The sequence below is a fragment of the Daphnia carinata genome, chromosome 6 (assembly GCF_022539665.2).
Source record: "Daphnia carinata strain CSIRO-1 chromosome 6, CSIRO_AGI_Dcar_HiC_V3, whole genome shotgun sequence".
Classification (NCBI taxonomy): Eukaryota; Metazoa; Arthropoda; class Branchiopoda; order Diplostraca; family Daphniidae; genus Daphnia; species Daphnia carinata.
The window spans coordinates 2090969-2111363 of record NC_081336.1 but is presented as its reverse complement, the minus strand read 5'-3'; the positions used below and the strand labels follow the sequence as shown (position 1 = coordinate 2111363).

At 42.7% G+C, this 20395-nt stretch overlaps 3 protein-coding genes across 5 annotated transcripts; 1 reads left to right on the top strand and 2 right to left on the bottom strand.

Moving 5' to 3' along the window:
- Window positions 1–857: 857 nt before the first annotated feature.
- LOC130690246 (rho-associated protein kinase 2-like) lies at window positions 858–7923 on the bottom strand. Its single transcript, XM_057513254.2, has 22 exons — window positions 7791–7923; window positions 7640–7721; window positions 7418–7578; window positions 7218–7353; window positions 6936–7138; window positions 6791–6872; window positions 6522–6723; window positions 6367–6458; window positions 6144–6303; window positions 6024–6084; window positions 5735–5947; window positions 5520–5678; window positions 5266–5448; window positions 4750–5199; window positions 4342–4668; window positions 4111–4264; window positions 3623–4041; window positions 3382–3555; window positions 3060–3318; window positions 2788–2991; window positions 2508–2721; window positions 858–2427 (listed from the first exon to the last, which is right to left on the bottom strand). Exons 1-22 carry the CDS (start codon window positions 7887–7889, stop codon window positions 2331–2333), a joined length of 4131 nt encoding a protein of 1376 aa, XP_057369237.1. The 5' UTR covers window positions 7890–7923; the 3' UTR covers window positions 858–2330.
- A 1056-nt stretch (window positions 7924–8979) lies between these two features.
- Window positions 8980–12286, bottom strand: LOC130690239 (cytospin-A-like). Its single transcript, XM_057513243.2, has 3 exons — window positions 11339–12286; window positions 11113–11271; window positions 8980–11053 (listed from the first exon to the last, which is right to left on the bottom strand). The coding sequence occupies exons 1-3, from the start codon at window positions 12068–12070 to the stop codon at window positions 9533–9535; spliced, it is 2412 nt and encodes an 803-aa protein (XP_057369226.1). The 5' UTR covers window positions 12071–12286; the 3' UTR covers window positions 8980–9532.
- A 200-nt stretch (window positions 12287–12486) lies between these two features.
- LOC130690247 (2-oxoglutarate dehydrogenase complex component E1-like) lies at window positions 12487–18791 on the top strand. Of its 3 annotated transcripts, XM_059495605.1 has the most exons (12): window positions 12487–12636; window positions 12873–13152; window positions 13383–13598; window positions 14125–14227; window positions 14486–14581; window positions 14824–15082; window positions 15157–15631; window positions 15697–15987; window positions 16051–16336; window positions 16399–16965; window positions 17034–17634; window positions 18042–18791. In XM_059495605.1, the coding sequence occupies exons 2-12, from the start codon at window positions 12886–12888 to the stop codon at window positions 18142–18144; spliced, it is 3264 nt and encodes a 1087-aa protein (XP_059351588.1). In that variant the 5' UTR covers window positions 12487–12636; window positions 12873–12885; the 3' UTR covers window positions 18145–18791. The 3 variants fall into 3 exon arrangements, with proteins under 3 accessions (XP_059351588.1, XP_059351589.1, XP_059351590.1); XM_059495606.1 differs by lacking the exon at window positions 14486–14581; XM_059495607.1 differs by lacking the exons at window positions 14125–14227; window positions 14486–14581 and adding an exon at window positions 13719–13809.
- Window positions 18792–20395: the final 1604 nt, after the last annotated feature.

The following is a 20395-nucleotide window of genomic DNA, read 5'->3' as shown; positions in this document are numbered from 1 at the left end:
AGACTGGACATATTCGAAGACGGGAAAAAAAAAAAAAAAATAGGGAGAAAAACTAACAGGCTAATGGAATCATTCAAAGCACCGGGCATAGCAGTGTGAAAAATAAAAGAATTCTTTTAGAGCAGAATGACAAATACTATATGTCTATGTCTGATTTCGAGAATTTGTTCGGATGTCTTCTTCAATCACGTCTAGCCAGAGCTGCTATATGCTGAATGCCGATTCAAGTTTCCTTACGTTGACCAAATTAGGTAAATTTCAATAACGGTGGTGCAATGAAGGAACAAATTTGGAAGCAACGAGTGGCTCTGAACGGTAACAAATTCAATTCGTGGTCCACTCCCCGCGAGACACGGCCCCCCTTATACGTGAGTCACGAGAATCACGTGGTCTCTCAGAGTATAATGGCCGATAGTCGACCACGTTGGTTCAACTGAGCGAGAGGACTAGTGCTGCGATAACCCTCAACCATCAAACGGCAATTTAATAATAAGATGTACATTTTCTCGTCACAGAATTAATTTGACACGTGCTTCAGACACTTACGAAGTATTTGATAAAATTGCTTACCTAAAATGACGACACAATACATGCGAATTATTATTTAGCCGGGTTTTTCGGCAACTTAACTGCCAGCCGACTTTCAGGCAGTCACACCATGTGCTTTCTCCCAACCAGGCCTTATAACTCGCTTTCCCAACGACTGGAAAATGTTCAACACCATCTATCAATCCAGCGTAACACTACACCAAACTGGTTTATGACAGAAAGATATTTAGATTTTTTAGTTTTGCTAATTACGTTTTTTGTTTACATGCGATACATTTTCTGTGAAAATAATAACACGAAGACAAATATTCGAAATTTAGAAATCAAAAGTTATATTACACAAACACGCGAGAGCATATGCAATTCATCCTGTACACTCACATCTTCAAGAGTGTTGCACGTGAAAATGGTTGTTTTCAAGATTGTTACCTATAGAAGATGAGGATACAAATTCATGGCTTTGGGGTGAGAGAATCGAGAAATGTTTCAAGTTTGGGATTGAGGAAAAAGCGTGTTTCCGTTTTAGTCTCTTTTTTGCCACCAATTCAGGTTGAATGATTTTAAAATGTTAGTTAAAAAAAAAAAATAAAGCGCGACCAGCGTCTTAATAAAGGCAATGTGGGCTGTCCCGTCAGATGTTTTTGTTGATTTCTCCAAGGAATACCGGACCGAATGCAACAGTAGTCGGTTAGGTTTAAACGTGATTGAATTGCCCAATTATTTTAAGCATGGAAACAAAAGCTCGGTTTTCCTCAAACGCACGGGCAAAAAAAAAAATCTATAATTGGGACGAAGAAACATCGAAAGTTAAAGTTGAAAACAATTTCAAAACGCAAGTACAAGGCACAATATAAATCGGCAATTTTCTCGTCTTGTCGTTGTAACATTTAGCATCTATTTTGTCTTACTGCCGATCCCTCTCTTATTCGTTATCCATCCCAATGACTATATTATTTAAATCGGTGCATTTTTCCTTCTTTTTTTTTTCAGGAAGGCCCACCAAGAAAAAAAAAATGCCAGCTCCTCACAGATACACATACATGCGTAGGCAAATCGGGAATGTAAATGACGCAACTGTCACATCAAAGGGAGGTTCACCAACCCATTTGAAGCAAATTTTCCCGGTGTATACGTCACGTTCTGTCTCTTTTTTTCTTTCAAAAGTCTCTTCTACGTCCTTTTTCCTGCGTAATTACATATGCACCATTTCCATAGATAGTGATGGGGATGCCCAAGACAAAACTATTTCAAGGTTCAAAAATAGTGTGAAGAGGTGGGTGGGTAGACAGCAACATTGAAGGTCACTTGTGTCTTGTGTAGGGCCTTTGGCGGAACAAGAAAAAAAACCTCCCAAAAAAAGGAAACAGAAGAAATATAGAATAAATAATCATTCAACAGGAAATGGGAGTTGGGAAATTTGTAAAACACTACAACAGGAAGTGGGAAAATATGAAGGAGGGTAAGGCAGTGTAGAGGAGAAGATGCAAGTTGGCACAATTCGAAGACAGAAAACAGGACAACAAGGAAACAAAGGAAATGAAAAAAGGATCGAGGAGGGTTTTGCTATATAGTAAAGATGCCGCCACAGGGATACTGACGGTACAACCTGTGCGATCAACGTTTAAACGCGTCATTTGGGTAGAAACGAAAGGAAAGAAAATTTAGAACTACATACTTGTTATTACGCAAAAAAGAACAATAATGAACATCATTCTTCAACACCTGCTGTGGTAGAGAAAGGTGTACCATTACGACAAAATATTGGCAACCTTTGAAGGGTTTCACTTGCTGTTGCGCACTCCTGATTGAACGCTGTTTGGTGGCAAAGTAGCCGACCTTTGCTGTACGTACGGACGGTAAGCTGATCGCGTCGACTCCCTATTCGTTAACCACAAGACCGGAATTAGTAAACGATACATACACACACACATATAGGGTTCCACTGTGGTTTCTCTTACCTGGGAGAGACTCGTGCTCCCTCAGCACCGCCCATTGCGGCGGAATTGGCCTTGTAGCCGAATTTCTGAATCTTCTTCGACAGCCGAGATATCCACTGCTGCTGTTCCTCCAATGTGCCTGCAAGCATCAGCATTTCTTTGGCCGTATTAGGATCGTAGTGGACCTTGCAAGGTGCGATGATTTCCTCGCGCTTATCCAAATGTTCTTTGTGAACTGCAAAATGGGGTTAACAAAAATAAGCCATGAATTTTCTTTTCACAAATCAGATTATTTAAATACCTTTGATACGACACCGGCGGCATTCCAAGGCCGGCGGAGGTCGGAACATGTGCCACAATGGTTTAGAGCACACTTCACATGTGGTCGGCATGTGGAAACTGATGGCCACTAATTCGTGACCTTTATGGTTGACGGTACCGGGTTTTTCTTCACGACCGACCAAATCGGGTGGTGGGGTGCTCTCGTCTGGTTTGCGTGATTCACCTGACAGAACAGAAAACTTAAAATTAAGACTAATTTAATCTAAAATAAATGGAAATAAACTGTCATGCCTTCGCCGGCGTAGAGAATCTGCAAAATACGGGGAATCTCTTTGGCATCAGCGCGTATGACATCGCCCTGTGTAACAGAACGGACGTGGAAGACTTTGTTCAAGTCTAGGATGAGAACGGGATCGGCGTTCTGCTTATCACTCTCTGAATTATAAAAGAAAATCTTCTTGGACGACACGACCACGTACTGTTTTCGCCAACCATGACGGCGAATATTTTGTTTTGAAGGGATAAAAAGCCAGCCTTCTAACCAAGAATCCTATCAAATGCAAAGATTAGGTTAAAGAGAGTTACATGCACGTCAAAATCTAGGACCGCTCACTTGAACTCCCTCTTCTGAATCGTTCTCTGCTCCGCTACTAATATTTGAGACGGTATCAGCTGATGCCGAAGCCAACTTCTGAGACAGCTGTTCGATTTCAGAATCCTTGCTGTCTACCTCCATTTGCAGTTTGATTCGGAGCTGATTCTCTTCATAAAGTGCCGATTGCAAATCCTAGAAGGGAGAACATTCAAATGAAAAAGGAAGCACATCTGAAAACAAAAAGTAATGACGTAAATACCTGTGTTTCTTTCTGCGATTTGGCTATGACTTGATTATATTTTTCACGTTCCTGAGTGAGTTCTTGTTGCAGCTTACGACACTCTTTTTCTTTGCGTCGCAAATCAGCTCCACCACCTTCATTTTTCTTCGGATTGCGGCCCACAGGGCGACGATTCATGATTTCGGCGAGTTTGTTGACAGCTTGCATCTTGAGCAGCTGTTCTTGCTTAAGTTTGTTCCGTAACCGCTCCACCTCGTCTACCGAGGCCGTTGATGCCTGCGCGAGTTCTTCCTGGGCGCTTTTCAGTTTACCGCCCAGCTCTTGGTTCTCCTGCGTGACTAGGTCGAAGGTTTTCTTCAACTCGATCTCACGATCGCGCAGACTATTGAGAGCCACTTCTTTGTTGATGATATCAGCTCGATGTCTGGCCACCAAATCTGCAACCATTGATTTGAATAGTTAAGTTTTATTTTCGTACCAATGAACATTTTTCAACACTTTAGCACCTTTAATTTCCAAATCTTTCATCGTCTTTTCCTTCTCCATTTCGGCTACAGTCTCTTCTGCGATGGCTCTAGCTAAAGCTTCCGAATCCGCACGGGCAAGAGATAACTGGAGCTGGTGAGTGATGCTCGCTCGTTCATCCTCCAGTTCACTAACCTACAAAAATAATTTATCGAAGGAATTTTTAGGCTTCGTTATCGGTATGGAAAATAGGGATGTGGCAGAAAAAATACCTGTTTAGTTTTCTCATCAACTTCTTCGCGCAGTTCCGTCACTTGCGTCTTGTATAGGGTGGAAAAGTATTGCTCGGCTTCCAATTGATCTTGAAGTTCGCGCATCTGCAAATCATCCACTGACTTTGTGGTTCGCAGTTTATGCAGCTCTTCCTCCAAACTACGAGCAACGTCACGAGCGGCTTCCAGCTCACGCTGTAGCTGGCGCTCCCGACTTCGAAGAATGGCCATTTCGGCAGACAGAACGCTCTGGTCGTTCTGTAGGAGTGACCGCTTTTGCGACTCTCGTTCGAGTTGAAGAATTAGTCCTTTGGTTTTGTCAACTTCCTAAAAATTAAAGCAAAAAAAAAAAAGAGTCCTTAATTTAGCACATCTCTTGCTAAACGTATTAGTCAACTTCAATTTTACCTGACGATGATCGCCTTCCAGTTTATTGAGCTGCTGTTGAATTTGCCGATAGTCGACCGAAAGCATCGAAATCTGACGTTCACGTTCTTGCCATTGATTCTCAGCCTTTTGCCGGGATGCTTTTTCCTCTTGCAATTTCAACTGCAACGCTTTGACCACTTCGGCACTAGCCTCTTCTTGATTGCCGGAACGACTCTGCTCTGTTTCCTGATGGGCACGTTTTTCTCTCTCATAGTTGGACGTCATAGCCTTCAGTTCCAGCTCAAGATTTGCAGAACGTTTCTCCATTTCGCCGATCTTTTCATATAGCCGCTTGTTTTCTGCAAGGTTATAATCCTGTTTTTCTTTGGTTTGCGCCAACTCACTTATCAGTGCCTGACGTTTGGTTTCCATTTCTTGTTGGCGGTCAGCTTCTTGCTGTCTTGTCGCTTTCTCCTGATCTAATTGGGCCTGGAAGAAATTGGACATTTAATTTTTAGGCTCTACCTTCATCTCATGTGTAGGTTATATCCCCACCTGAAGGGCGGCTGCCTCAGCTTCTAGTGCATCTCTGGCTCGTTGTAATGCGACCACTTTATCCTGCAGTTCTAGTAAGGTATGCTCTCGACCGGAAGCTAGTACTGTGAATTCGGCATTCTGCTTTTTCGTTTTGTTGTGGCTGTCAACTTCTTGTTTCAACTTTTCATTGGCCTCCATCAACTGCAGTCAAGTCCAAAATAGCCCATGAGTACAACATTCGCAAATAGAACTAACAGGATAATGGGTTTCACCTGTTTTTCGAGCGAGCTGATACGTTCGGCAACCGCTTGTGAATTGCTATTATCACGTGTTCGGCGATTCTGTTCTTCATCCAATTTACGCTTGAGCTCAGCGATATTCTGCTCCAGCTTTTTCCTATTTTCCGCATCATTTTCCGATCGTCGCTGTGCCTAAAAATACCAGGATAGTACCATGACAAAAAATTATATATAATATTAAAAATTACTTCTTTAAGCTCGTGTTTGATTAGGGCAAGATTTCGTTCCAACTCGCAGCCCTCGTTTCGCAATTGCTCCTCACGGGTTGTGGCTAAATCTAGTTGATGTAGCGTCAACGTATATTTGTGCTCTAGCTCAGCTATGTGGCGCTTTTCCTTGTTCACGATCTCTTCCAAATCAGGTACTTTGCGCTGAGCGCCAGTGTCATTCCCCACTGCTTCCTATAAAACGATTAATGGCAATCATGAGAAAAAACACACAAACGTGAAAATCCCATTAGAGTTGGGTCTGACATACCCCGTCTACTCTATCTATTCCACCGTTGGTGCTTGCTCGCCTTAGACCTCCAGTCAGTAATCTAGGAACGCATGTCATTAGGTAAGTTCTGTAATTTAAAAACCAACAACTTAAACTCACTGATAATCTTTTGAATACGTGAACCCAACAAAGGGTAAATGATTTCCGGCGAAAGCTTTAGGAACAGGAAAATTTTCTTCTGGTACGTCGTCGTTCTCAACGTCATCAAAATTGCTTGTATCGTCATCACCAGTCAAATCCGGTACTACCGGCGGGACACCTGTACGACAAATTGATTCTTCAACAATAAGCGAAATTTAAATGGCGAGTAATTCAATCGTACAGTCTCGAATAGTGTCGAAAGTCCACTGATCATTGAAGAAGAATTTATGATTTCGAATCTCTTCAACACCATTACGTCCTAGGCGCTGCGTCCTGTGCATAACAGAATAATGCTATTTAATTCATGACTCATTTTAAAAACCTAGTAGTACTTACCTGTCAGTCAGGAAAGAGCAGATTAAGCTTTTAGCAGCAGGGCTGATTTCAACGTCATCAGGGAACGAAAGAGAATTTTTGTGATCCATGATCTTCCCATAGGTTCCCACTAAGCTCTCAGCGTAGAACGGTGTATCTCCCACCAACATTTCGTATAGGAAAACTCCAACGGACCACCAATCACACTCTCGCCCGTATAATCCTGTTTTGCAAATAAATATCAGATCTATTCTACTTTACATTATTATTTCGCGCTTTGCCAGTTATACCTTCTCCTCCTTGTGACTTAAGGACTTCGGGTGAAATATAATCCGGTGTACCGACGGCGGTGTCTGATCGAACGAGTCCATCCTAAAATTATGACAGTAGAAATGTAGAGCAACGTTGCTAGAGACATTGTTGGAAATAGTTTACCTCGTCCATTTTCATGCAAGTGCCAAAATCAGCGAGCTTCAAGTGGCCTAAAGCATCCAGCAGCATGTTGTCCGGTTTGACATCTCGATGTACGAAACCCATTTTGTGAATGGCTTCTAAGGCTAGAACCACCTCAGCACAGTAGAACTTTGCCCACTTTTCGGGAACATCGTAATTCGACATGAGATTCACCAAATCACCGCCTGGTAATCAACGCGGATGGGAATACGAGCTCAGCAGGTGGTTTTTACAGATCATAAAAAAAAGAATGGATAAACCCACCTGGCATGTAGTCCATAACCATATAAAGATATTTTGTATCTTGGAAGGCAAAGTGAAGTCTTACTATCCACTCTGAATTGGCATGGGCCATAATGTCCCGTTCTTCCCAGAAGAATGCTGAATCTGATCTTTTGATCTGGAAAAATATTCAATTAGCACTTGAATTGCAGTAAGTTAACTTGAATAATCTAGTTAATTACCATTTCAAATTTGCTAAGGAGTTTCATAGCATACACTTTCTTGGTTGATTTGTGTCTTACTAACTGAACTTGACCAAAAGCTCCTCTTCCTATGACTTTGATGACTAAGAAATCATCTACCTTCACTCTCAGCCTACTTATCTCATCAGCAACTTTGGCATCTGAAAAACATTTTGAGATTGTTAACATATTTTAGGGAAACTCTTACTTAAGCTAACTTACAGCGATTGACAAAGGCTTCAATGTTTTTCATGCGGCGAATAGTTGGATGATCACTATCATACACCATTGATTGCACAGCATCCTGTGGGAAACAAATGTACCCATAAACTACACTGTATAATACAGAATGAGGAACATTGAGTAAACTTACAAGAAGGCAATCAGCATTAAGAATATCCCGAGGATTGAAAACTCGTTCTTCCAGTTTAAGGAGACGAGACCTCCTATCTGGATCTGTAACAGCTTCCATGGTGTCACTGTTTTTTATATTAGTATTTTCTATTTTTTTTCAGTCAGTTCCATGAAAAAGCTTCTATGTTAGCTAAACATGATTTTTGTTGTTTTCTCAACTGATTTTTCAAAGAAGAATGTAAACAAACACAATGGCCAGAAACATCAAACGAAAATGGTTTTTTCTTTCGTCTGTTACGGAATAAAAAAATGGCGAAATAGGAATATTTAAACCCTCGGTGACGACCGAACCTATAGTTCACCCCGACACACACAAGGCACGGTAACACACCACTAACCACAGGACTGAGCGACAAAGATATTCCTTCTAGTGATATTAATCACCCGCACACACATTCAAAGTGCCAACTCCCATCACACAACTTCCCCATCATCATGACAGCTCTTCCAGAAAAGAAAACAACTCTTTGGTCCTTAGATGCTTGGTCCCTGTCAACATGCAACCATATAAATAAGGCACTAAGAAAAAAGTGCCATATTTATCAGCATTCCAATATTAGTTTCATTTCAACATTTAACGTACACATCCACTCACTAAGTTGAGTTCACACACAAAAACCTTGAAGTTATGTCTCCCCGCTACTAAATACCAACTGCCTGCTCGCTCCGAGACTCTGTGCAGCTCCATTCGTTCGCAAAGAAGCCGTCAGGTAGCTCTGAGAACAGCTTCGTCTGCGCATTTTATTTCTCGTTCCAATGAGATAATCAGTGTAAACTACTTGCAATTCTTGTTCTAATCAATATTATGAAGACTTAAAAAATCATAAATATTTATATTATTCATACGAATTGATTTTTTCTTACGAAGCGACTGCACCTATCTTTCTTTCGGTTTCACAACTCAAATATGCAATGTTGCCAGGTCAATTCCCCTACCATTAAGGCCCAAAAGCCAAAAGGAATTTCTGGAATCGTGCAGAAAGCGCAAGTGGCATACCTTTTTGCTATGGCCTCCCATTTTAAATGTTTGAAAATTGAAATGTCCTTTTTGAAATTAAATACTTGTAACAGTAGCACTTTGGATAAACCCTGAATATAGCTATTATTTATTTTATTTTATTTCTTAGCTTCCTGAAAATTATCAAATATTATGTATCCCAAAGCCAAGTTTTATTGTACGATATAGTTCCAGATGAAGGCCGTCAATATTACACAGTTGCACACATTATACCTTCACAGACACTGGTGTTCTTCAATTGCATTTTTTTTCCTGTTGAAAGAGGGGAGACATGAGCTTATACAGAATACATTTCATAGCATTACAAACTACAAACAGAAAAAGAAATCAATGGTCCCAAAGAACAAGTTAGGAAGAAGATTACTGTGGAACAGCAAATGGACTGTCAATGAAGGTCAGTACTGCTGGAATGGGATTAGTGGAATGGACACTTTCGGTCGTCTATTCTAGTACGACAAATCTTTTTGATAATTTTTTTTTTGACAAACCACCATTGTAAAAGAAGAATGGAAATACATAATATATATATTTTTTTTAATGAACATTTTTACCATCTTATTTACTATGGGTGTAAAGTGTTTCAAACTTTAATCCAGTTGACAATTACCAGAAAGTCAATTCACTATCAACCTGGGTGTTGGAACAATCCTCCTTATGTTTTTTTTTTGTGGCAGTAGCATCCATCAAATTTCAAAATGTTTGTATATAGCGGTGATATAAGTCATGATGGACTGCCAATCAGGCCTGTCGGAAGAGGCCAGCTCTTCAATGTCCAGCGAAGTGGGGATACCAACGGATTCGGATGCACGGAAGGCCACTTGGAAGTTGTGTCGGACGTCTGAAGAGTTAAGAGATTCAAATGGCACTTGTTGCGGTAAGTAAGTGTGCAGCAAAGCACATAGGGCCAATCCATCGTTCCAAGAACTACTAAAGTTGGTTATGTCGATATTGGGGTAGTCGGCGGTTCGAGTTTGGCACCATTTCAGCAGGGCGTTTCGCTTAGAGCCCCCATTTTTGACCAAGCCAGCTAGAGGATCCTTGCGATCCGACGGTTGGTTGGAGAACGATCCAGCTGAAGATTCGCAAGGCTGTATATCTGAGGCTGATAGCACACTGGATCGTAAACCTGTTGAAGGTGGTGATGCCGTTTTGATTGAGCTGCTGCTTGTAGTATTGTAGGTTGGTACGTCATTTAACGAAGAGCGTGTCTCCGTGGGCCTAGCTGGAGAGCGGAGAAACACCTCACTCTCAGTACGATGCAACTGGGTTGGTCGGATCGGCTCGGATCGGGGTCGCACAGTAGCTACAGGAGGTGACGGTGAAGTCGCTAATGATGGAGAAGCTGGCTCTGTTGCTTCGCCGGTAGGTTTTGTCCGAATGTTCGAGGCAGTTACCTCCAAATTTTCAACAATGCGCTTTACTGAACCTTTATCAACGCGTGTAGCCACGGCGCGTGGTTTGATATCATTCAACAGATTGCTGGATAATGTTGTTGAGCTCGAATCCAGGGTAGAGAATGAGCGTAAGACACGAGGCTTGACTGGAGCGGCCGCTCGTGTTTCAGGGGAGCCAAATTTTTCTGACCGAGAGATTGCTCCAAGCTTCTCATGAAGCAATCTGTTTTCCTCCACCACCTTCTCCATTTTGGCGAGAGTTTCGAGTTTGAAGTCATTGGCCACTCGAACTGTTGTGAGCAAATCTTTTTGAAATTGTTGCCACTCTTCTTGTTGTGCTTCCCATTTGGCTCTTTCGTCCGTCAATAGCCTCTCGAGTTCGTCTCGGCGAGCCAGGGCATCTGCCAACTTAACTTGCTGGTCGGCTGCGGTTGTGCGCATTTCCCGCTTGTCTTCCAGATGGCGACGGCATGCCGACTCCAATTCGGCGACAGCCGCATGAAGCGTCGATGTCTCAACGATCAGACTTTGTTTTTTAGCTAGCAGTTGTTCAACTTTATACTCCAGATCCGCTACCTCTTCTTTTGATTTCTGTCGAATTGTTCGGTTTTCTTCCTGCAAAGCAGATATCTGGTCTCTTAGAAGGGTATTGTCACGTTGGGCAGCAGCCAATTGATCCTGGGCAGTAATAGCTGTGCCTTCAGTCGACTCCTTATCTTGCCTTAATTTTTCATTTTCTTTCATTAACTTGCTTAGTTCCGAATGGAGTTTGGAATCGCCTTCGTCAATGCAAGCTTCTAAATGTCGAACCTGTACAGGAAATGCACATTTGACATGATTGCAAATGTTGTCGAATAAATTTTTTATACTCGAGATGTCAGCCATGTGACGTGTTGTTCCCGTTCTGTTGCTTCAGCTTGTTGTGCAGCCAGCATCTTGGCCAAATCCATCTGCTTGGCTTGAAGAGCTTTGCGCTCGTCCTCGGCCTCATTGCACTGAAGCAGTAAATGTTGTTTCAGGGATTCCATCTTTAAGAAAATTTTAAATGTATTGAAATTTTGTAATCAACTATGTTTCAGTCTGGAGATTATATACCTGATCTCTAGCTTGCTTGAACTGTTCAGTTCTAATTTCTAATTTTCTTTTTAAAGATTGCTTGTCATCCTTGAGCTTGTCATTTTCTGCTTGAAACTCATTGAGCTGGACTTGGAGGTCAGCAAGCTCCTGAAGTGTGGCCTGCAATTCTTCATTGGTACTGTGGTGTGTTTCTTCCATTTGCTGGATTCGTCCCTGAAGACAAGCCAGACTCACTCCAGAAACTTCACTTCCACTGCTCTGCCTGGATTGACGTTCCCATCCAACTGCTCCAGTTTCTATCAAGTCTCTCATTGTTGCTCCAGCATAATCAGCATCTTCTTTGACATCCGTTCCTGCAATATTACGGATGACATCTCGATTGATGGCATGAATTGGATAGTTGGAACAGTTTGGTGTTTCATCCTGGTGCTCTATAAACATTAGACAGTCTGAGGTTGACGGCCCTGGTACAGGTGGTAGAGCTTCAGTTCTTGGCGAAAGAAGATTTGGGTCAGTGGACGATCTAATCCTAGATGTAATTGTAATGGGTGGACTCCCAAGAGACATGTTAGCATCAACCAATTCAGCCCCATGGCCATTGGATTGAACAGGAGGACTTGCTGAACGGGCAGCAAGCGACGAAGATGAAGACGAATGCGATATGGAAGAGGCCGATGGGCTGATGGCCGAGTTAGCTTCATTGCCCGTGGGCGACGCTTTTCGACGGAAAAGCGACTTAAACTTCATCATTTGACGACCTGAATTCAGCTTCGAAATTTTGAAAAAATATAAACAGCACTGCTATGAATAACTATGGTTGTATTAAATTCGCTCTTTTTAGTTAGGAAAACGTTTCACATTTTCCCTATGTAGTAAACTGGGCGGGAGTAACACTTCTGACAACAGTCTCAAGTGTAATGTCAAAACAAGAGCGTTCGTAGTCTCAGCTGTCTCGACTGAAATTCTAGAACCCACCCCCTTGAAACGCCATCTATTTAAAAATGAAATTTCATTTTAGATTACAAGGGAAATAAAAATAGCTGTAAATGAATTTTATAAAATTTTAATTTCAGAAAGCAAAACTTGGGCAGCTCAATTATATAAATGTATAAAACTTAAAGACGATGGTTGCGTAATTTCGTTCCATTGGCTAATCAAATCACGTGGCACCGTCGGGCTCATTCCTTAGGTTTTCCGTCCTTTCCACTCCTTCTTCTTCTTCATAAAAGTTCGTCTGGCTATCGAACTTGGAACAACTGGTTGGAAAAATCGACGGGATTTCTCTTGTTGACCAACTTGGCTTAACAATTGTTCGTGTAAGTTTTGTTTACTTTCACGATAACAACATTTTCGTAGGAAAAGATAGTTCTATTCCTCTTCGATTTCTAATATTCCCGACCTTGAATTTTGGCGCCCTAAAAACTGTCGAACTTTCGCAGAATTTTAATGCAAATTTCACTTGATCTGAACTGGACAAGATGCTAAAAATGTTGATATAATTGTCTTATTTTCTTCATTTAATACAAGATCTGTTTTTGTTTTTATATCACAGGTCGTCACCAAGAATGTACCGCACACGAAGCCTTGTTGCTGGTTTGCTTCCTCTTCTTCCTGGGGCAACACCTGAGCGATTGGCTGTTTGGCTTGTCAAAGGCTATGTGCAGAACTCCTCAGCCAGAGCACCCTTGGCTGCCTTAAACATCAGGCAGTATTCTGCCGCCCCACCTCCACCAACGCAAGCAGCTGCTGAACCCTTCCTCAATGGATCTTCATCTGTCTATGTTGAGGAAATGTACAATTCCTGGCTTCAAGACCCTAAAAGTGTCCATGCAGTAAGTAGAACAAAGATTGTGTATTGATGGATCCACTTTTCCAGTCATGAGCAGTGTTGGCTATTTATACATGCAAGCTCTGACTGGCTGAAACTGCTTTGGGCCAGTTCCAAGTCTAAGTCAGCATGTACTTTAAGTTTAAGTTTTGTTTTATGCTTTAGGAACATATGAGTGATGACAAAGCAATTGTGACTGACAACATATTTGTTAACCTATTTCTATTATTGCAGTCATGGGACTCCTTTTTCAGAAATGCCAGTGCAGGTGCCGGGCCGGGCCAAGCCTATCAAGCACCACCGTCCTTGGCTGTACCGGGCAAACACGAAATTCCAATTACTGCTTTAGTGCCACAGTTTGCGACGTCAGGTGTTTCAACTGGTCTACCTATAGATGAAAAAATCATTGACGATCATCTGGCCGTGCAGGCAATCATTCGCTCTTATCAGGTAACATTGAAAAGAAAAAGTAATCAAGGGCCAGCCTGATAGAGCCAATTTTCAATATCTGTATTTAACCTATACCAACTGGTTTTTCGCCGATTTTCTTGTAACGCTTAATTTCAACAGATTCGAGGTCATTTTGGTGCCTTTCTTGATCCTATTCAAATTGAAGGCCCCAAAGATTTAAACGAGAGGTTAAAACAAGAGACTCATTTGGGTAAGGACGGTTTTGTCTCAGACTATTTAAAATTTTGCTAACATATGATGAGGTCACGCGCTTTTTGGAACGTAGCTCGTTGCGCACAGCAGGTAGGTCAGTATGTCCACTCAATTTAATTTGCTTTTTGCCTGGCCCTTGGTTTCTGTTTGTAAAATTTATTTTGTTTTTCTCGCTAAATAATCGCCTAATTTTCTTAGTTGTTCCTTTCTAATCTAATTTATTTTTTGTTTTGTTGTTAACCGCTTCGGTTTTTGCGTCCTCCTCTTCACCTACCCTGCCTTTTGCACCGTATCCTTGTAATGCGCCTCTCAGACCAGAGGACATCACATGGCCGATTTAGACCCGCTGGGCATCAATCTGGCTGACCTGGACGCCTCCGTCGCCCCTGAGCTGCAGCTCTCGAGCTACCATTTTGGTAAAGAATTAAAAAATAATTTTACCTTTACTAATTTACCCCACTTTAGTTATCTACGGGAAACCAGCACTAGTTTTATCTGCTTTTGATGCTTAAAGACATAAGAACACTACCGTTTGCGGGGTGGGTACTACTACCAGCCTGTGCTTACTGTCCTAACCTGCTATTAATTTGCATAGAAAACCATTAGTTTTATTTTGTATGCCCTGAAAGAAGTACGCAAAGACGCAAACTTAACTTGAGATTAACCTGGTTCAGACAATATACCGCCAGGCACGGATAATGACTTTCAGCTATCTAAGAAGCAAACGTACTACGAATTGGCCCCTCCACTCGCCCGCTCCCTCTTATGGCGTACGTAGTATTATCGCTTATTTTCTAAATCCTTTTTTTTTTATTTATTTAACTTGCACGTTCGTTATTGTCTTCAGTCCTGGCCTAATGCTTTGTTTCCGGTAAGTAAAAGCTAAATGCTCATTCGTGGTGAATTACCTTAAATTCTTTACATCCGTTAAAAATAGTGTTATAAGTTATAATGTGTTCGTAGACTGTACAAATCCTTAAATGCATTTTGAAAATTGATTTTGTCATAACAGAGGAAAAGGATATGGACAGGGTTTTCAAACTGCCAGCCACCACTTACATTGGGAAGCCGGACGAGCGAGCACTGCCACTCAGAGAGATCCTCAGTCGATTAGAAGCAGCATATTGTCGTCACATTGGTGTCGAATTTATGTTCATCAATTCCTTGGAGCAATGCAACTGGATTCGAAAACGTTTCGAGACGCCCGGCGCCATGAGTTTGGACGCCGAGGGAAAAAGACTCCTCCTTGCTCGTGTTACACGTGCTGCTGGGTAAATGTTTGACCTCAATTTTAGATTTCACTTTTGCTTTTACGCATACTAATACAGGCTTCGATGCAATTCAGATTTGAGGCTTTCCTCGCTCGCAAGTGGACGTCTGAAAAGCGTTTCGGCTTGGAGGGTTGCGAAATGCTCATTCCAGCCATGAAGACGATCATCGACAAGTCCAGCGAGTTGGGCGTCGAGTCGATCATCATGGGTATGCCTCACCGTGGCCGTCTCAACGTCTTGGCCAACGTCTGCCGCAAACCACTTGAGCAAATCTTCACCCAATTCGCCGGCCTGGAAGCCGCTGATGATGTAAATCCAGAAAGATGCAACTTGATTTACCTTATTGAATTATCTATTTTTCTTTTTAAGGGCTCCGGAGATGTCAAATACCATTTGGGCACATACATTGAGCGACTCAATCGCGTTACCAACAAGAACATCCGTTTGGCTGTTGTTGCCAACCCATCGCATTTGGAAGCCGTCGATCCGATTGTCCAAGGAAAAACACGTGCCGAGCAGTTTTACAAGGGCGACAGCGAAGGCAAAAAGGTTTGTTTTAATCTACATTTTTAATGCGGAATGATTTTTAAAAAAAATTCTATTCCCTGTTATAGACGATGTCGATCCTTCTGCACGGTGACGCTGCTTTCTCTGGACAGGGTATCGTTTATGAGACCTTTACTTTATCCGACCTGCCGGATTACACGACCCGCGGCACTATTCACGTCGTGGCGAATAATCAGATTGGTTTCACCACTGATCCACGTCATTCACGCTCTTCACCCTACTGCACAGATGTAGCCCGTGTCGTGAATGCCCCCATCTTCCACGTCAACGCCGATGATCCGGAGGCCGTTATGCACGTCTGCAAAGTTGCCGCAGAATGGCGTGCCACCTTCCACAAAGTATTAATTCGATCGTAAGTTATTTTTCGAGGGTCTGTAATTCTTATATTGTTGATGACTTAGGATGTTGTGGTGGATTTGGTGTCGTACCGTCGTGGCGGTCACAACGAGATCGACGAGCCCATGTTTACCCAGCCTTTGATGTACAGCAAAATCCGCAAAATGAAGAGCGTGATGGACAAATACAGCGCCAAGTTGATCGACGAGGGTGTCGTCACCAAAGAGGAAGTCGAAGACGTGCGCAACAAATACGAGAAAATCTGTGAAGAAGCTTACGTCAAGGCTCAAAAAGAGACTCAAATCCGCTACAAGGATTGGCTCGACTCGCCCTGGTCTGGCTTCTTTGAAGGTTAGTCTTTCAGACGTTGTTTCTTTCATCTCATCTTCTTCATATCTTTCATATTTTTGTAGGCAAGAACCCGTTGAAGATGTCCAACACTGGAGTCATTGAAGAGACTTTGAAGCACATTGGCAAACGCTTCTCCAGCGCGCCACCCAACGCTGCCGGATTTGTCGTCCACAAGGGTATCGAGCGTATCCTTCGCGCCCGTATGGAGATGGTCGAAACCCGCACGGTCGACTGGGCTCTGGGCGAAGCCATGGCTTTCGGTTCTTTGCTCAAAGAAGGCATCCACGTTCGCCTTTCGGGTCAAGATGTGGAGCGTGGCACTTTCAGTCACCGTCATCACGTCTTGCATCACCAAACGTCGGACAAGTCGACGTACAAGCCGCTATGCAACCTCTATCCCGATCAGGCCCCCTACACCGTCTGCAACAGCTCACTCTCTGAATTTGGCGTCCTCGGTTTCGAACTCGGCTACTCGATGACGAACCCCAACGCGCTCGTCTGCTGGGAAGCTCAATTTGGCGACTTTTTCAACACGGCCCAGTGTATCATTGACCAGTTTATCGCCTCGGGACAATCGAAATGGGTCCGCCAGTCTGGTATCGTCCTCCTTCTTCCCCACGGAATGGAAGGTAAATAAAAATAACATAACTATTTTAATGATTGACCCCTGTGATTGATTTAATTGCGACGATTAAAGGCATGGGTCCGGAACATTCTTCGGCTCGTCCGGAGCGTTTCCTGCACGCTTGCTCGGAAGACCCCGAGACTTTCCCAGCCGAGACGGAAGAGTTTGCCATCCGCCAGCTGCACGACACGAACATGATTGTGGCCAATTGCTCGACTCCGGCCAACTATTTCCACATCCTCCGTCGCCAAATAGCTATGCCTTTCCGCAAACCGCTCATCATCTTCACCCCGAAGAGTTTGCTCCGCCATCCCGAGGCCAAGTCCTCTTTTGATGAGATGGTGGAGACGACCGAGTTCCGTCGCGTCATCCCCGAAACCGGCGTCGCTTCCAACGAACCTGAATCGGTACGCAAGGTGATCTTCTGCTCGGGTAAAGTCTATTACGAACTGAAGAAAGCCCGCGAGGAGCGCGGCCTGGACAACACTGTGGCCATCACTCGCATCGAACAAATCTGTCCGTTCCCGTTCGATCTAATTCGCGATGAAATCAACAAGTACCCTAATGCTGAGTTGAAATGGGTCCAGGAAGAACACAAGAATATGGGAGCATGGTCATTTGTCCAACCCCGCTTTGAAACGGCTATGCAAAAGTCCAGCGAACGACGTCTGAGGTATAACAAGTTTCACTATTTCATTATTTTTAGCATCTTTCTTTGCTATTCCCGTTATCTTTAATTTACACAATTTGAAAAATAAGAACAGTGGGTTTAACCAGCGCACATGCGCTTGTGTGTGTGTGGTTGTTGTGTTATTAGTTCTCCACCCAACACTTCGTGGTGGCGGCGTCAATGGGCTCGACTAACGGGCCAGCCGAGCCCAGCGGATGTAGTTGTGACCCATCCATCAGCATCTGTTTCCGATTCCGGCAGGCCTGTTAGGTGAACCCGTCCGTCTATCAATGCCGCTTGTCTTGTCTATTGTTCGTTATTTGAGTGGATGGGAAAATGAGGGCCTGTTGCATCTTGTTTTCAGCAATGTAATCACAATACTAATGTGGATATGTCTTTCTTTTCAACAGCTACGTCGGACGTGGAGTGTCTGCCTCGCCGGCCACCGGTAGCAAGCGACAACACCTGAAGGAAGCGGCCCAGTTGTTGGCAGACGCCTTCGTCGGACTGTAGATGTTTCACCGCAAAATATCTTGTTAAAAAACAAAAAAATTCACGCAGCCCAATTTAGAGCAAAAAAAAAACACGATGAAAACAATAGTTAATGCGACAGAGTCCATATAATCGGATTAAAAGGAAGAAAGAAAAACTACCCATCTTTATATTCAACGATGGGCTTTGGCGTCAAACCAACGATGTAGTAGAAACTCCTGATAATCAGAAGAGAACGCAGTCGTTAGTGTTTGACTTTTTTTTTGCGTTTTAGCCACATTTCACGAATATTATCCTGTTTGTTTCATTTCTTAGTTTTCTTCCCCTCCTGCCGTCCCGTCGCTCCCAGTTAATGTGCCCGCGTTTAATTAGAGACGGCAAAGTGATTAAAGTTCTTTTTTTTCCCTTCTTGTTCTTCTTTTATCTGGGAAACGTAGAGACAAAAAAATGCCGGGCATCTTCAAAAAAAAAAAAAAAAAAAGATGTGACTAAAAAAAAATGTTATTTTTTCCACAAACTACGCATATACGCATTCAAATGAGGTTGTGTTTGCTTGCACCGGTCTGTACGGTTTGGAAAATGTTAGTCTCAATCTCGAAATTTGTTTCGTCTTAATCTCGTCTTCAAAGAAAAATGAAAAAAAAGAATAATATATACAATTAAGAATATATTATCGCATTAGACACGAGGTTTAACAAACGAACACTTATGCATTATGACACACTTTCCTATGCCTTGAGACATTCACCTGATTATGTTTTTCGTCCCTTTTTTTAAAATTGGTTTTATTTGAAGGGGTGAGAATTCATTTTGCACGTGTTGAAGTATGTGTGTCTTGTTAATGATGTAGTGTGTCTCGTTCATCAACAGAATTTACGAATCTAGGTATCAAAAGAAAACATATGGAAGCTGACTTTAAAAAATGGTTTTGGACTATTTTTTAATTGATTGTTTCGCTTGTGCCTCGTTGAGTTTTGAGGAGTCGGGAGCGCGTGCCGAACCATTGATGGATGCCCGTCCAAACCGGCTGTTGATTATGTTTAATTTTTGCTGTACAGCACGATCTTGCTTCCCCCTTTTTTTTTTCCTCGTTATTTTCCTTTTTAAAACACACTTTGATCCACAGCTCACCACTAATAAAAAAAAAATACACTTTTTCATAGCGTTTTGACCTCATATCCGCTTGTGAATGGATTTCTTTCGCCTTTTCTTTGTGTGTCCCAGTATATTTGTGATTTGTGTGTTTGCCTTTCTTATTTTTTTTGGCTTGGTGCTTTATTGTAAAAAGGCCCTTTGTTTCTCTTGTCCGCTACATCGAACTGCTGTCAATCGGATGATTCTTGGAAAGTCAGCGATTTTAGACCGGCATGTTATTTTGCCTTGCGGGTGTCGGACCAATTTGGTTTGGGAAAGCATTACCGTCTGACACCATGCGGTTTTACGAGCGACACGAAAAAAACGAAGGGAAAAGTCCTTCTAAGAAAGAAATTATCATTTTGGGATTGAACGGGGGGGCCGATTCAGTTTCCAAGTTAAAAACATCGCGGGTATGCGTACAGGAATGTGTGTAAACAGATGGACGGGCTCCAGGGATCCAGCTGTGTGTCGGGTTTCTCGTTTGATCGTGAACCGAAATGTTGGGGGCGACACAATACCCTTGTTTTTTTTTCTATCCCCTCTTATTTTCCAAAGGGGGTTTCGTCCGTGGTCCAGCGTTGTTGCGTATTAATAGACAAAAGTCGACACGAGCACTATGAGAAGCGGGGAGGGTCCAGCTGCAATGACGTCATACCAGAGGTTCTTTTTTGGCTGGCCAAATCCGCAGTGAAGGGCTTTATAGTCATTGGCACTGACTCAGGGCTCGTACAAAAGTATGTATTATTTTCTTTCGAAAGCTTATATATTTTTTTAGGCTATTTAATACGAACAGCCGCCATTTTTTTCTTGTAACACTGTAGTTTGAAATTCTCTTACGTTGTCCAGCGGTGAAAAATCTTGATCCGGTTTTACGATTGACGCCTAGTATCTTGGTAACCTTTTTTTTTTTCTCCGACTATTCTGTACAGGCATAAATTTTTTTTTTCTTCTCCCGCCGTGCGGGATTTCTCTTGGCTTCCTCTATTTTTCTTCGTTTGGTGGCTTGTGCGCGGGCGCGTGGGAGGGAGGAGGCCGCGATCGACTCTTCCCTTCTTTTTTAGCGTCCAGCAACAAACAACATCTGCGCAACACGCAGGCAAGACCCCCAGAACTTCGATCCTTGCCGTCGCTGGGT

Bases quoted from the DNA above. Each gene is read 5' to 3' on its own strand.
- LOC130690246 (XM_057513254.2), bottom strand. From the start codon at position 7,889: ATGGAAGCTGTTACAGATCCAGATAGGAGGTCTCGTCTCCTTAAACTG. The intron at 2,992-3,059 runs GCATGACAGTTT...CTGTTCTGTCAG, and splicing joins GATTCTCTACGCCGGCGAAG to GTGAATCACGCAAACCAGAC. The intron at 2,428-2,507 runs GTAAGAGAAACC...GTTAACGAATAG, and splicing joins GGAGCACGAGTCTCTCCCAG to GGAGTCGACGCGATCAGCTT.
- LOC130690239 (XM_057513243.2), bottom strand. From the start codon at position 12,070: ATGATGAAGTTTAAGTCGCTTTTCCGTCGAAAAGCGTCGCCCACGGGC. The intron at 11,272-11,338 runs GTATATAATCTC...ATTTTCTTAAAG, and splicing joins TCAAGCAAGCTAGAGATCAG to ATGGAATCCCTGAAACAACA. The intron at 11,054-11,112 runs GTATAAAAAATT...TTTCCTGTACAG, and splicing joins TCACATGGCTGACATCTCGA to GTTCGACATTTAGAAGCTTG.
- LOC130690247 (XM_059495605.1), top strand. From the start codon at position 12,886: ATGTACCGCACACGAAGCCTTGTTGCTGGTTTGCTTCCTCTTCTTCCT. The intron at 14,582-14,823 runs GTACGTAGTATT...TTGTCATAACAG, and splicing joins CGCCCGCTCCCTCTTATGGC to AGGAAAAGGATATGGACAGG. The intron at 15,988-16,050 runs GTATTAATTCGA...TTGATGACTTAG, and splicing joins GGCGTGCCACCTTCCACAAA to GATGTTGTGGTGGATTTGGT.